Raw genomic sequence first — 16356 nt, 5'->3', positions numbered from 1 at the left:
CACTTTTCAGAAAACTTTTCTTTGGGATTCCCCTCCTACCATCCTGAGGAGCCAGGCTCCTGGGATGTACCTGAGTGCCACTCGGTCACTGAAGCAGCCTCTGGGTCTCGGCAGGACAGTTAAGAGAGTATAACTTCTTGTGGGGCAGCTAATGTGACAGGCGTCACCTTACAGTGCTGACTGTCCTCCTGTCTCCCAGCTGGACAGCCTTCATGGAGGCCAGCAAAGAGAACAAGGGACAAAGCGCCCCGGGAATGCCCAGAGCCAGCTACCCCCAGTTTCTAGCCCATTTGTTCCCTGAGCTGCTCGTGAGCCTGCACGGGTCTCCTGCTTCAGTCAACCCAGCCGGTCGTCTGAGACCAGCCACCAGCCGTAAGGCAACGCTTAGTCAGTGCTGACTCCGGACTGAGACATCTTCTAGTCAGGAATGAAGGCCCCAGTGGGCTTCAGATGTTAAAGATGTTAATGCTTGGGTCCTCAAGCACTTCGGAGAGTAAAGAAGGGAGGAAGAAACCAGAGGGTGGGGCTGAGAGTTGTCCTGGGACCTTTGAGACTAGGTGACAGGACAAACTTCTCCTCAGGTCAAACTCTCAAGCCACGGCTCTGTAATTAATCACCTGAGCCTTGCTGAGGAGATTGCAACATGTCGTTCCAGGTCTCTGCACACACTGGTCTGCAGGCAGCAGGCAGCCCCTTGAAAGGATTTATTTGTTTATTCTGACGAGGACGGAATCCAGAGCCTTACGCCAGGTGCCATGCCACAGAGTTTCATTCTCTTTTGTTTGTTGTGTTTTATTTTGTCTTGGTTTGTTTGAAGACAGGGTTTCTCTGTGGAGCCCTGGTTATTTTGGAACTAGCTCTGTCGACCAGACTGAAGCTTAACTCACAGAAATCCGCCTGCCTCTGCTTCGCCAGTGCTGGGATTAAGGGCGTGCGCCACCACTGCCTGGCCAGAGTGCCATTCTTTTTTTTTTTCCTTTTTTTTGGTTTTTCGAGACAGGGTTTCTCTGAGGCTTTGGAGCCTGTCCTGGAACTAGCTCTGTAGACCAGGCTGGTCTCGAACTCACAGAGATCCGCCTGCCTCTGCCTCCCGAGTGCCACTATCGCCTGGCCAGAGTGCCATTCTCATCTCTTCTGGAGGGACTTGTCACTGCACTGTGCTAAGTAAACCCACTCAGAATGGAACTCAGCTGGCCTGCGAGTGTTACCGCCTTGAATCATGCCAGGGAGTAAAATGAAGAGAAGAAGGGAAGCAGAGAAAGGCATAGAAGTGAAGCATGACGGGAACATGTGTCGGGTTGGACTCTTAGAGGAGAAGGGCTCACAGGTCAAGGGACCCCTGTCGGTGCCCTCAGTCACATCTCTGGAAAGACATGAGGACCAGAAAGACCAGATGCAGGCCACAGCGGACGCTAGGAAATGTCTCCTTAAGGAGGACTTCGGGAGGCAGGATGAAGCCTGGTCACTTCAGTGGGTAGTGATGATTCCAGAGCACTGTTCCCAGCGCCACACTTGCTTTAGCAATGGGAGTGCCGTGAGTGTGGAGGCAGCCTCCACCCAGGGAGAAGATTGTGATCAGCCTGGGGGCCTGAGCTCTGCGTGCTTTGTTGATTTTTCTTAAGTAACAGTCAAAAAAATCGGAAGAATCAACAAAGCACGGGGTTCTTGGTTTAAAAGAAGTGCAGCAGGTGGTGCCGACACCTGAAGGGCTCCGGTGGAAAGCACAAACAGCCACTCACTCCGGCCACTCACTTGGAGGTGGGAGACCGTGAGGTGCTCACAGAGCTCGTAGGAAGGGTCATGACCCCTTTGGAAAACTAAAGATTAACTGAGGACAGACCTACACCTGCTCCCGTGTAGACAGGTACGAGAGAGGTACTCACAGCAGAAGCACCCCGATAAAACTGGCGGACCGGTAGCTACATAACCACCTCCACATGTTCTCTTCACTCAGCTGTGGGGGAAGATGGCAGCTACAGAAGGAAGTCAGTGTGAAAATTCAATTGCATCAAGTCTGAAACGGAGTGCTGGAGGTCGGGGGTCCTGGTGGCCTCGGGGTTTGCTCAAGCTGTCCTTTCTCTCCCAATCTGGGTGGCAGTTTCACGTGTCTGACTTGGGAAAACGCCACCGAGACATAGGCTCGGTGGTCTATTTGTATGCTGTAGTTCAACAAAGCTATTATACTAAAAGGAGATTCGGCTGGAAGGGGACTTGGTTTGTCAGATTTGGCAAATTAAAGTTTAGGCTGCCCTGTTAAGCACAAATTTCAGATGAAGAATCTGTTTTCCTTTCTGTTTTAAAAGAACGCTGTGTTATGTGTTGTATTTGTATTGCATCTGGCAAATGAAGGGGAAACCATTCTGCCATTTTTGACTGGGAAGACAGAATTCCACCTGGTTTTAGCCTTGACCTCTTTCTGCAGGGCTATGCTGAGGTCCCGGGGCTCCCCAGGACTCCGAGAGCTAGAGTGAGCACAGAGAGGCAGCTGCCATCTGAGTGGACACAGGATGGTGAGTCAGAAGCCCCTATCCCTGTTCCTCCATGGCCCCCGCTCTACGCTCCATCTGAAGCCCAGCTTCCTCCTCATCAAGGCCTCGACCCTCTGTGGCTTGCCTGTAGCTAGGACCTGTTTTCCAGCTGCTCCTGGGCTCTAGGATCCGGCAGCAGCTGGGCCCAGACACAGTGGGAGGTAAATGGCTGCTGCTGCTGTGCTACAAAACCTACTGCCAGAGTCAGGAGTGCTGCATCTGGGCTTCATTAATCCCCCCCACACACCAAGGCCCACAGAGGGTGGGGAGGGGCGGGCCAGAGAGAGGGCCAGAGCTGACAGGCCTCACAGCAGTACTGGGGAGGGGGATCCAGAGGGAAGAGGTGGGTGAGTGTGTGGGGTGTGGTGGGGGTCACACCAGGGCTGTAATCTAGAAAAAACGAAAACAAAAAGCCCCAACAACAACAAAACAAAAAACCAAAAACAAAGAGCCGGCAACATTGAGGGGTGAGTGGATATAAGGAACCCACATTTAAGAGCTGAGCCCCCCATGCTGGCGCTGCCTGTCTGTTGCCCACAGCCTTCCTGACACTCCTTCCTGAATTCCCAGTCCCGCAGAGAAACAGGGACAGGGGCCACTTTAAATTTGACAGACTGTGAGTTTGAAAGGGAAAAAGCAGAGAGGACCCACCCAAAATGCCACCCCAGCTGTGCAGGGGGCAAGCAGAGAACCCTGCCCAGACTGTTGGGCTCTTTTTCTCCACAGAAATTGCCTAACCCCACCTGGCAAAGCTTTTCCAGAACTCAAACCAGGCAAGCAAAGAGAGATGCAGAAGCCACTGGAGTCCTCCCAGCAGATGTCATATAAGGCGAAGGGCTCCAGCACAGCTCTCAGACCAGGCCAGGCCAGTGCTGGCCTCTGGCCCGCCCACCTCCCAGAGGCCTGTAAGACCAGGACACTGGATCACACAGAGGCACCCAGGGCACTAGAAAATCGGGAACAAGGTTTTCTAAACCTAGCCCAGAGGATTTGGGTACTTTGCTTCCAGTCTGCCGCTGTCTGGGCAGCTCTCACAAGGGACTGGGTGCCCTGCAGGAGCACCCAGGAAGGCAGAGTGTATGCCACTGTGATGTTAGGACAAGGGACATGAGCCAGCACAGCACCCCCTCCACCCCCCAATGCTCTGTCTTCACTCCCTCGGAAGGGAACCAGGCCCTGCTGAGGCTGAACTGCCCTAAAAGGCTACCAGGCATCTGGCCAAAGGCATGTGCTGCCTTTTCCAGTGCGTCCAGGGCAGCCCAGGCTGCAGCAGTCTTGGCCTGCTCCTCTAAGGGAATGCTGCCCGACACCTGGCTGTGTGCTGCCTGGCATGGCCTACATCTCCAGGGCCACACACACCTGTCAGACCACTGGCTCTTTAGTCCATGATGGGAATCATCCTTTTCTGATTTTGTTTTTGTTTTTTTCAAGACAGGGTTTCTCTGCGTAGCCCTGGTTGTCCTGGAACTCACTCTGTAGACTAGGCTGATCTTGAACTCAGAGATCTGCCTGCCTCTGCCTCCTGAGTGCTGGGACTAAAGGCGTGTGGTACCTTTAATCAAGATAACTAGGTGGGAGCTATCTTGCATGTGAGTGTGCTTCCAAAGCAGGAAGAACCAGGGTTTGAGTGCAGCGGGTTGCGCAATCTTTCCCAATGCCCATACTCCCACCCTGCCTGAATTCGCAAGCCCGCAGCCATCACGCAGCCTGGTTTTCCATTAGTGCTTGTACAATCCCATGGGGGCGGAGGAGGAGGCATGCACGATGCAGACTGGAGGAGAGGATACGGTAACCACTGACCGAGGAAAAGGATGGCCATACAGCCAGATGAAGCTATAACCACTCACATCGCCAGGGAGCTGGTCCCCAAGATGCCTGTGAGCACAGCACGCCAGTCTCGCAGGAATGCACTGCATGGGCCCATCTCCAGCAGCGTTCAGAAACAGGCGAAGAACCAGTAAGTTGGAAGAACACCAGGGAAGTGGTTTCCTCTGCAGAAGGAATGACCAGGTGACATTCTGTGCAGACACTGGGTCGTAGTGCACCAAAGGCAAGTCCCTGAACACCCACCTATGGTATGTGTCCTTTTCTTCATGCAGAATTACAAGTAAACGAAGAGGCACCTATAGGCAATGGACACTTAAGCCAGAGCCCTGGACTCAGGCATCATTCAAAGCTGTGGCCCCTCCTCTCAAGGGTTCAGTTTTCATCCCAGAAGCCAACATCTGCTGCCGAGCTGGTCCAGTCCACTCACTGGATAGACAAAGGAAGTTCTTCCTACATTTTGCCAAAAATCTGCCCTTCTGGGACGCTGACCAGGCTTCTGGAGTCTGCTCTGGGAGCCGTCTGGCGGGTATGGCTGTCCCCATCCTTGAAATCACTGGCTGTACTCAGATGGCTCTGCCTCCTGCAGGCCTGACTACTTCACTTTTCCATCTTTTTGACCATTCATTCTCTTTTGTGTCCGTGGATGGCCCTGGTTATCTGTGTTCCTTGTCAAGTGGGCCGCTCTGCTCGGAGAACGGGAGGCTGGTGCTCATTTTCTTGGCAGTCAGCAGACTGAACCCACGTCCTTTGGCTTTTCTTTCTTTCACATGTCTTCTTGTCAAACCCCATTCATTTCTCAGACCCTGTTCTTAATCGTACAGCAGGGCCTCTTTTTCCAGCTTAGCCCTTCATTACCGTCGGCGGAGAGCTTCTGGAAACTTCAATTTGCTGTCAGTGATAGTCATGTTGTCTATGAATCTAGCCATTGTTCTGCTGAACGCCTCATTCAGGACCTGGGCTTTGCTCCATCCAGAAGCCCCACTAGTAAAGTTTGTGAACTAGGTGGCCACAGGAGGCTGCCCTGCAGGTGAACTCATCATCCTGTGCTCCTATGTTGTCCCCAGGGTGTGATGACAGCTTTATCAAATGCCCTAGGAATCTCCAGACAAGCATTCCACGGTCCCCTCCGGAAGCTCGTGCAGTATGATGTATTCTAAGGACACCTAGACACCAGGGTGTCATTTCCGAAGTATATACTCACCCACCGCCCCTAGGAATGATGTTAAGGGAGCCTGCTTCCCAGACCCTCCCAATGAAGGACCTGTACTGCAGGTGGTGTGTGTGTGTGTGTGTGTGTGTGTGTGTGTGCACGCACACGTGTGCGTGCGCTCCTGCCCCGGGGAGGGCAGAGGAACTGATCCTCCCTCCACACGGTCACAGCTGTCATATGTCACTTCCACACTGAGGCTTCAGTGCCCTCCAACCACTTCTGATTCCATATATAAAACCACTCTTCTTTCCACAAAGAAGACAGAAATGAGGAAGTCTGCAGTGTTGAAGCTTCACTATCAGTCTCAAAATAGCACTCCTCACTTCAAAGCCAACTGCGCAGGTGCAGGAGCAGACCGTCTGGCGGCCCTTGGCAGTCTCCGGCAGTGCTGCCTCTGACCCAAGCTACCTGCTTTGCTTTGTGCTCAGCTTTCCAGTTCCACATCTTTCGAACCTAAGGTCATGGGGGAGCAGCGCTGAACTTCAGAGGTCCAGGGGCCTGTGCTGGCTAGACACCTCCCCTGTGCTCTTCCTGCCTTATCTGCATGAAGCTCAGTACAGGGTCTCCTAGCTGCCACAGCCACCTTGCCTTTAGAACTTGGGGCACAACACCCCATTGCCTCTGTGCGCCTTAAGGTGCTCATCTAGTAGCCAGAGGCATGCTGCCCAGCCTCAGGAGCATCGCCACCAACGGGGGTCTTTCTCATTTGCCTAGCTCAAGGCTCAAGAAAGTCAGCTAACCAATAACCCCTGGGTGTGAGGGATGTCAGCCCTAGCCAGTCAGCTGAAGAGAAGGGGGAAGGGAGCCTCGACTGGAAACTTTGAAGCAGATGCTCAGCATGAGTTCAGATGGCTGCAAAATTTTAGGATACGGCAGCTATGTGGGAGTGCATGGGGGGGATCTGAAGGGGCACAGTAAGACTATGGGGGAGGCCGGGCGCTGGTGGCGCACACCTTTAATCCCAGCACTCGGGAGGCAGAGGCAGGCGGATCTCTGTGAGTTCGAGGCCAGCCTGGTCTAGAAGAGCTAGTCCAGGACAGGAACCAAAAAGCTACGGGTAAACCCTGTCTCGAAAATCCAAAATCAAAAAAAAAAAAAAGACTATGGGGGAGGCAGTATGGAAGAGTAAGCACAAAGACCCTGGAACACTAGGCTGGGTTGCTTGGTTGGTAGACCAAGGGGAGGAATTTTTTTTTAGTTTATGTATATGAGTGTTAGACCCGCATTTGTGTGTGTGCCTGGTTCTTAGAGGTCGGGAGACCTCTGATTCTGATACTGGAGTCACAGATGGCCATGTGATACATGGAGTCACAGAGCTGCCATGTGGGTGTGGGGACACCAGACCTAAGTCCTTCTGCAAGAGCAGCAAGGGGTTTTAACTCTCGGCCATCTATCCAGGGTGCCCAAGCCCACTCTGAAAGGATCTTCATCCAGGCGGGAACTGACAGTTTATGGGAAGGAAGCTCACGTTCCTGCAGAGTGTCTGATGGGTTATTTGAAAGACAGTGGGACTGCCAGGAGGAGCTGCAGGTGCTGGAGCACAGCCTTCTCCAGAAAAGACAAAACTGTCAGGATCTCGAATTAGGGGTCTGGTGGGAAGGAAAGAGGTGGAATTGTAGGGCCAGGAGTGGGGAAACTCAACAGTGGTCCTGGTCCTGTCACAGCTGTGGACTCTGCTGAGGGCCTAGGGAAGGCTGGACAGCAACTTACAAGGTGGGTGCGTATAGGGGCCACGTGGTTTTAGGGCAGGTAAATAAATAAAAAAATAAAAAAAAAAGGAAAGGAAACATGACTGCTCCTAGGTATGGTGGAGGAGAAGATTTCTGTAGATACGTGGGAGAGTATATAGCCAGAGGCAGGACCAGACTGAGTTCTGCGGGGGGGGGGGGGGTGTTGGGGGAGTAAAGGAGAACCAGGTGCAGCAGCCAGGAGGCCCAGAGTAGAAGGAAAAAGGCCAGGTAAACCAAAATGGTTGGGAGTATATAGGGAAGGGAAGCCCAGACCCCGGGGCTGGAGAGTTCAGGGTAGGGGATGGGGTATGCCAGTCAGGACGACCCTGTAACAGGTAGGGATGGAAGGATGCAGGGAGAACCTGGTGGCTAATACCCACTTTGATGTGCTAAATAAGCTGTTCATCCTCTGCTGTTTGTCCCAGGCTTGAAACCTAACAGAAAGTCTAAAGCAGAAGCAGGAAGGGATCGAACACTGTGGACAAGGAACTGATGTAGAAACTGAGAGGACAGTAGGCAGCAGGGGTCCAAGGAAAAACCTCTCAGGAAAAGCCTGGCTGGGGCTGATGTTGTCATCTCATTACAGCTGAGGAAGGAATCTAACCCACCCCCACCCCACCCCTGCCCACCCAGACAGAGTTTCTCTGTGTAGCCCTGGCTGTCTTGGAACTCACTCTGTAGACCAGGCTGTCCTGGAACTCAGAGATCTGCCTGCCCCTACCACTGAGTACTGGGATTAAAGGTGTGCACCACCACAGCCCTTTGGATCTAACTCTTGGGAGTTGGGACAAAGGCATGTTCCCTCCAGTCGAGGGACACACAGTGAAGGGATTTCACCAACACAGGAAGAATGGCCAAATTTGAGGACTCCTTAACAATAAATGAATAACCAACCATACAAAAAGACATAGCACCAGAGCAAAGATAAGAAAAACAAATGGCATTCACTATTTCCCGTATTTACAGAAGATTTTTCACATTCTGATCCCTTTAAGGGCTGAGGAGACAAGACAGCTCTCCCGGCAGGTTGTCGCCACTCATAGGAAGAGGGGACAGTTAACAAAGGTACCACCACATTTCAGCTGCAGAGAAAAAACAAAACAAAAAGCCAAGTAAGGTCCCAGAGTGCCCCAGGAGGGACTCATCTGGACAGCTTGAGTAGAGGAGGGTCTCTTAACGCGGGGACAGGTGGGCGGAGCCTACCATGATTGAGAGTGGGTATCTCCAGGTAGTCAAAGAGGATGCTCACAGAGACCCACCTGCCTCTGCCTCCCCTGTGTTGGGATTAAAGACATGGGTTTGAGTTAGATCCTCAGAGCCCACAGATGAAGGGACTCAAGTTGTTCTTGTGCACATGTATGTACACACACACACACTATAAATAAGTGTAAATAAAATGAAGAGATAAGAAACTGATTCTGTAAACCAGGCTGTGGAAGCAAAAGCAAAAACAGGAAGGCCATCACATTTGGAAGAGACGAACCCAAAAGACAAAGCTACTCATGCTTATCTCAATACCTTGAGATTTGTCTCCTCCGGCAACGCTGCCACAGCATTTTACGTAGATTTCTGTTTCAGTAGTTTGCTTGCTTGAGACAAGGTCTTGCTTCAAACTCACTAGGTAGCAAAGGCTAGCCCAGAACTCTATCCTCCAACTGTACTTTGCAAAAACTAGAATTACAGGCTTTGACAGCACACACGGTCTTTTTTTGCTTGGCTTTGTGAGACAGGGTCTCATGTAGGCCTGGTGGCCTTGAACTTCTGCCTCAGCTTCCCACATGCGGGGATTATATAGACTAGTTCTCTCACCCTCAGTTTACCTAAAGTTGTATATCATTACAGCCTGTTCTTCCCCAGTTAGCCCTGATTGTTTCATGACCCTTTCTTCTAATTCCTCCCCCCACAAAGCATCATGTTTACAGGGCAAGTATTCTATCAACCTGGCCATATTCCAGGCCTCCAGGTCTACTCTTTCTTGTTTTTGTTTTTTTTTTTTTTGAGACAGGATCTCACTATATAGTCCTGGCTGGCCTGGTACTCACTCTGTAGACCAGTTTGGCCTCAAACTGCCTGTCACTGCTTCCCCAGTGCTGGGATTATGATCACGAGCCTCCACTGGCTAGCCAAGTCTGCATGTTTGTGTGTATGTGTTTATGTCTGTGTCTGGGGTAGTGCACAGCGACAAATGCTCCTGGAGCTGGACTTCCAGGTGCTCGTGATGTGGGCTCTGGGAACTGAAGTCAGGTCCTCAGTGAGAATATGTGAACTCTTAACTCCTGAGCTATTGCTCCAGCCCCAGCGTGTACATTTTAAGTCGACTCCATCCTGCCACATGGCCTTCCTGAGGAGGCATGAGGCAAACATGCACACTGTGAACCTGAGAGCCGAGCTTGTCTCTTCAAATCTTGTCAACACAGGCAAGAGGGCTCTTTCAGCTGTGGGCTGGTCTGGGTTTTGTGACATGTTTAGTAAGCCTTCACCCACACCTCCATTGGAGCAGGCAGTCTAAGTGGGTCTCATCATCTCGCTCTCTCCTCCGAAGGCCACAGTGCAGCAGCATGCCTGGGATGTTTAATAAACAGTCACAGACAGCAAAGGAGGCGGGCCCTGGAGCCAGGCGACATTAGCTTTCAGCAGAGACGTGCAGCCCTCGGCTGCCTTCATCATTCTGATGGGGCTCCTTCCAGTGGCAGCGAGGTTTGGCTCTGCACATGAGCATACGCTAGAGACCTTCGCTGAAGGCAGAATCCAGTGCCATCCAAGTGGGGTCACCTTCCCCGTGCTGATGTCCCTTCAAGAACCCCCCTTCCATTGGTCCCACTCCAGGTGGCTTCTTTGCCATCTGTTTTCATGGTTAAGGTAGCAGCTTCCTCACACTGTGGTGTGCACCCTGAAGTCTGGATCACGGCTGGAGTGCTGAAAGCACAGCACAAATCCGTGGGAGTGGAAGCCAGCGGGAGTTCTTGCTTTGTACTTAACCGTTCAAGTAGATTCAGAGTGTGACAGCTTCCTCCTGGGGTCAGTCTGGGCACTGAGCCCAGTGGGACTGCCCCTAGCAAGGGCAGAGCCAGGCCACCAGCAAGCTCCTGTGTCACCACATTGCTGCGGCTCTAACTAAAGACCCACGGCAAGACGGGAAGGAGAATTAGAAGCTCCTTATGAGCCAGTTTGGAAGGCTTGCCAAAACATACCTCGAGGAGAAAAGAACCTGCAGGGAGCCTGTGCACACACAGGCGCGGAGACTGGAGATGGCAGGCGGGTGGCGTGTGTCTGGGACATGCCATTCCTAATCACTCCTTGGCACGACCTAAACTTGGTACTATCTGAATGCTCTATTTAGAAAAAAAAAGTAAAATAAAATTTCTTTTAAAAATTATTACTATAATTGTGTATGTAAGCAATTGGTGTCCAGAGATCAACTCTGGATATCTTCCTCAATCATTCTTTGCCTCTTTGCCTTATATTTTGAGAAAAGCTCTCTGTTCTAGCTAGGTTTATTTTATTTTTTATTTTTTTTATTTTTTGGTTTTTCTCTATGTAACAGTCTTGGCTGACCTGGAACTCTCTTTGTAGACCAGGCTGGCTTCAAACTCACTGAGATCCGCCTACCTCTGCTTCCCAAGTGCTAGGACCACCTGGCTCTAGTTAGGTTTCTATTGTTGTGATAAAGACCATGACCAAAAGCAGCTAGGGGAGGAAAAGGTTTATTTCAGCTTCCAAATCCTAGTACATCATGAAGGGCCATCGTGACTTGACTTCAGGTGGAAACTTGGAGGCAAGAACTAAAGCAGAGACCAAGGAGGAGATGGCTTACGGGCCTGCTTTCTCTCCATCCAAAGCCACCTGTGCTGGGGTGGCACTACCCACAGTGCACTGGATGCACCCGCATAAGCCATAAATGAAGAAAGTGCTCTCCAGGTCAATCTGATGGGGGCATTTTCTCATTTGAGGTTATTCTTCCAAGGTGACTCTAGCCTGTGTCAAGTGGACAAAAACCTAATAACCAGGACAGTCTCTGAATCCGGAGCTTGACAGTTGGGCTAGCTAGGTTGACTGGGCAAACGCCTGAGACCTTCCTGCCTCTGTTTCAGCCTCCCAGTGTTGAGACTACAGCTATTATGTGTGGCCATGTCTAATTTTTACATGGGTGTGGGCATCCAAACTCAGGTTAGGGTCTCATGACTATATAACAAGACTTCACCTGTTGAGCCATCTCTCTATTCAGCCTCCTCTCCTTTCCTCACTTCTGTCCTTTCCTGTCCTCTCTTCCTTCCATTTCCTCTCCTCATGACACAGTCTCACACTATAGTTTAGATTGGCCTGGAATTCATCCTGTAGCTCAAGCTACCTTTCCAATTCAACAGTCATCTGCCTCAGCCTCTCCAGCACTCAGGTTATAGGCCACTGTGCCTGCCTTATTTACGGTGTGTCTGTGGGTGGGGGAGGGGCAAGATCGCACTAAGTAGGCTGGGTTTACCTTGAACTCAAGATCTTCTCGCCTTAGCTCCTTGAGAGCTGGGATTACAGGTCTGCCACCGTGGCCAGCTAATCTAAACAAACAACACTCATCCAAATGAGGAGCCCTCTTGCCGGCAAAACTTGTGGCCTAGACACGTCCGTCTGAAATAAGGTGAAGGATGCTCCACTGCACTCCCAGCCATTCGAGAGCACTTGTCAGGGGCCTGGGAACACACGGGGAAGCTGCAAAGATGCCGGCTCCCCACATCAGTGCGGGAAGAATGAGCACAGGCATGGATTTGGGATATGACAATACCTTCAAGTCTATTGGGAAATGATGGATTATTAATATAATAAATTGGCATTGCATCCACACTCTTCTTCAGGGGTAGGGGAATTCTATAGGAAAAGCAGATTCTGGGTGGAATTAAGAGATACTAGGAACAAAGTACAGAAAAGGAATTTACTAAAGTCAGTACTGAAAAAAAAGAAAATAGCTCCTCCTCCTCCTTTTGGTTTTTGAGACAGAGTTTCTCTGTGTAACAGCTCTGGCTGTCCTGGAACTTGCTTTGTAGACCAGATTGGCCTCAAACTCATAGAGATCTGCCCGCCTCTGCCTCCTGAGTGCTGGGACTAACGGTGTGCGCCACCACCGCCTGGCTGAGAATAGCTCTTCTCTCTTTGTGTGTGTGTGTGTGTGTGTGTTTGTGTGGTTTTAGGCAAGGCCTACCTAGTCAAGATGCAAAGATTACGTCATACAGTAACCCAGGCAGGGTTCTGTACTGTCCACACCTATTTCCTGCAGCTCTAAGTTAATTATGGGCTGGGCATGGTAGTCCATACCTGCCATCTCAGCCAGGAGGCTGAGGCAAGTTCTACGCCAGCCTGGGCTACACTGCAATATCCTGTCTCAAAGAACAAAATGACAACAACAATCAATTTCTAAAAACGGCCTAGAAAGATGATCGCTGGGTAAAGGTGCCTGCTGCCAAGCCTGATGACCTGAATTTGACCCCCGGTCCCATATGGGAAAGGGAGAGAGCTGCCTCTCATAAACTGTCCTCTGTCTGACACACGTGCTGCAGCACACGTGTGTACACAGGTATAGAAAATAAGTAAATGTAACAAAAACTAAAAACAGGGCTGGAGAGATGGCTCAGAGGTAAAGAACACTTGCTGTTCTTGCAGAGGACTTGGCTTTGATTCCCAGTACTCAAATGACAGCTCACAACTCTTTGTAACTCCAGTTCCATGGGATCAAACACCCTCTTCTGGCTTCCTTGGGCACCAGGTACACATGCGGTGCAGAGACACACATGCAGGCAAAAACACACATAAAATAAAACTAAATTTTGTTTGTTTTTGTTTTGCTTTTCAAGACAGGGTCCCTCTGTCTTGGCTGTCCTAGAATTCGCTTTGTTGACCAGGCTGACTTTAAACTCATAGAGATCTGCTTGCCTCTACCTCCTAAGTGCTGGAATTAAAGGTGTGTGTCACCACCACCAAACAAAACTAAATTTTAATAAATTACAAAACAACTTTCCAAAAAGGACAATTTACAACCTTAGGAGAAAACACATTGTAACAAATAGGAAAAGTAACTTGTAAATCAATGTAGTTAAGAAGATAAATTGCCTGATAGATGGGTAAGGAAGCCCAGAAGGAAATGCACAGTAAGGGACCACAAACAGCCAACAGAGGGGAGGAGCGGCTCAATTCCACTGGCGATCAGGGAGTGAAAATTAAAAACATGGGTTGACATTTTCTGCTCATCAGATTGACTGCAACTTAAAGTTGAAACTGAGAATATGCAGCGTTAATGAGTGTGTGGAGGGCATTCATTTTCATAACTGCTTAGCGGTATTAGCGACCGCTCCATCTGTTTTTTGCTGGTGTCTGTCAGGCTGAGAGAAACAGCTAAGGCTGCCTCTGCTACCTTCCAGGTATCATGGGGTGCGATGAAGTTTGTTGGCGGGGGTGGGGGGGTGATTGCTTTAAAATGACCCAGACAGAGCAATGGCTGTCATGAAGCTGACACTGAGACGCAACCAAAAGGAAGGATTTAGAATTCTGAAGGCCGCAAATCCAGGTTTAAGTATGAAAGGCGAGAAAGGGAGCAGCCTCTAGGTGTATCCTTTCCCTGCTCCCCGGAGCAGATGTGCTATGGGGGATGGCAGAAATCCCAGAGGTCTGGGCTGAGTGGACAGGGGCATCCTGGGGTATGGAGAGAGTCTCCCTGTCAAGTCTGGGCAGAGTCAGTGAAGAGCCTGAAGCTGAACCAGTGCGGCTGCGGCTGACCCGCCAAGTCAGTCAAGGAAGTCGGCCGGATGGGCCTGGGCTGTGAGGTGGCCTCAAGTCCCAAAGGACTGACTCTTGGGAGGTCACAGGGACACCCACAGAGGACGACTGCCAAGTGCCTATAGGGACACAGGCAGGGCACTCCATGTGGCTGTGAGCAGGGAGCAGAAGGAATGCAGAGATGAGAAGAGACAAGGCCGAGTCCAGCCAACAGGTCTGATCTCCTGGGCTGAGTCTGTCCTGCTCCACTCATTCATCATTCCAAAAGAATTTTACAAAACACGGACAGGCTGCCAGGCACAGGCTGAGATTTGGGGCGATATGGCAGGGATCCTGACAAGGCACCTGCTCTGGAGGTGATTTGGAGGGAAGAGGGAGTCTAGGAAGGGAAATAAACAGTAAGATAATCTCTGGCAGAGAACTGCCGGGAGAGAATAAAATGGCGATGAATTAAGAGTGGAGTGGGCGGCGAGAAGAGGAGAGAGGGGCGAGCAGCTGATGTCACCCAGCAAGAAAAGGCAGGGAGGGAGCCCCAAAGAAAGTAGGCGGGCACTGCAGGCAGAGGGTAATTGCATAAGACAGTGTTGTGCTAATAAGATCATGTTAAGAAAATTAGGCTTTTTCATTTGTAAAGAACTCACTAGTAAATTCTATTTTTAGTTCTTCCTCTGAGAGTTTGCAAATATTTGTTTGTTGGGGCTGCTGGGGAAGATTCTAGGTCCTCGAGGAACCTTTTGGGAATGAGCATCAGGGGAGGAGGCAGTGCTGTTGAGAAGCACCCACCTGCCACGGGGAGTCACGTCCAGAAAGAACTGCACAAGCGCCAGGAGGTTGTGGTGGTGGTCGGAGACCCAGCTGAGGGAGCAGCATAGTGCCTGGAGCTGTGGGGACAGAGGCACCCTGTGGGCTCGGGGGTGGAGGGAAGGCTGCCTTCACCCCTGCCCTGATGCCCAGTGAACTCAGGGGAGCAAAGGGAATCACGAGGCCACAGACCCCTGAAAAAGCTGCAAGTGGTGCCCTCCCCATGTAGGGTACGCTAGGGGCAAGACAGTTCAGGGACCAGGCTGTGGTACCTTTCCCGGCCACTCTTGGATGTTTTCCAGCAGTAGGAGCAGGAGTTGCTGGAGGTCAGTCTTGGGCAGCAGGCGCAAGCCCACATCCAGGCCTGCGCGACACAGCAGCTCCATCAGGCTCAAAATGCTGGTGTCCGTGTAGGACCTCGGCTGGACTAGGAAACACAGGATCAGGAACTGAAAGGAGAGAGAACCAGGATGGACAGGGGTACATGGAATGAGGGAACGACCAACAGGAAACAGAGTGAGGAATGAGGAGGGGACTCAGAGTGAGAGAAGGGACTGTGGGACCTGTTCCCTGGTGACCAGTGGGGAACCTTCTCTGTACACTTCTTTGGCCGTGCTGGCAGTCACAGGCGGATTGCAGGCTTTCAGTAGCATGGGTACCGGGGCCACCACTGAGCCTACAGTGGTGCTGAGCTGGTTCACTGCAGGCACCTGATGATGCTCCCCAGCTAAACTGCTGAGTAGGGCTGGGTTGCACCCCAACACTTGGTGGAGAGGCAGGAAAGGAAAGTTTGGCTCACCTTGTAGATGTAGCTCAGCTTAATGTCCAAGGCTACTTCTTGGGGAGGGTCCTGTGTCTCCTGCCAGCCCAGGCTGGCCTCACTCTCAAGCACTCTGATATAAAGCAGAGACAGTTATCAGTCTACATGATGGGGGGTAATCGAGGAGGTGAACCAGGAGAAAGAGGCAGAGCCAGTGGAGCAGAGAACGCACAGAGGCCCCATTGTCCAAGGCCACTGTTACTGTGTGTCCCAGCATCATGGCTAGGAGAGACCTTTCCCTCCCCCAAGGAGAGGTTTAAAAACATTTATTATGGTTGGGCAGTGGTGGTGCACACCTTTAATCCCAGCACTCGGGAGGCAGAGTCAGGCTAATCTCCATGTATTCTAAGCCAGCCTGGTCTACAAAGTGAGTTCCAAGGCAGTCAGGGCTACAGAGAGAAATCTATCTCGAAAACAACAAAACAGCAACACATAAAACACAAACAAACATAAAAAAAATTTATTATGCCACTGAGATTCTGATCCAGGGGCAGGCAGCTGGGGGTGCTTCTGTGGGTTACGTTCAAGATGCTGGGTGGAACTACCTTCATGTCAGGCTTGCCCAAGCAGGGAACCTGTCTCTCAATTTACCCTTGCAACCCTGGATTGGGAAGTTCCTGGTCCCTTGCCCCATGGGGCTTCTCAACATGGTGTCTGGCTTCCTCCCCCAGAGTTGGAGGGAAG

The 16356-nt window shown here is 51.1% G+C and overlaps 1 protein-coding gene across 1 annotated transcript in view; it reads right to left on the bottom strand.

The window, feature by feature from the left end:
• Positions 1–16356, bottom strand: part of Fam178b (family with sequence similarity 178 member B) — a 135538-nt gene that overhangs the window by 23852 nt on the left and 95330 nt on the right. Inside the window, exons 9-11 of the mRNA XM_075980437.1 lie at positions 15652–15745; positions 15125–15301; positions 14835–14932 (exon numbers count right to left, since the gene is read on the bottom strand). Of these exons, the coding sequence (XP_075836552.1) occupies positions 14835–14932; positions 15125–15301; positions 15652–15745 (369 nt within the window). The remainder of the gene's footprint in view (positions 1–14834; positions 14933–15124; positions 15302–15651; positions 15746–16356) is intronic.

Source organism: Microtus pennsylvanicus, chromosome 7 (assembly GCF_037038515.1).
Source record: "Microtus pennsylvanicus isolate mMicPen1 chromosome 7, mMicPen1.hap1, whole genome shotgun sequence".
In the NCBI taxonomy this organism is placed as follows: Eukaryota; Metazoa; Chordata; class Mammalia; order Rodentia; family Cricetidae; genus Microtus; species Microtus pennsylvanicus.
Note: the sequence above shows the minus strand (reverse complement) of the source record. Positions and strands in the feature narration are given on the sequence as shown.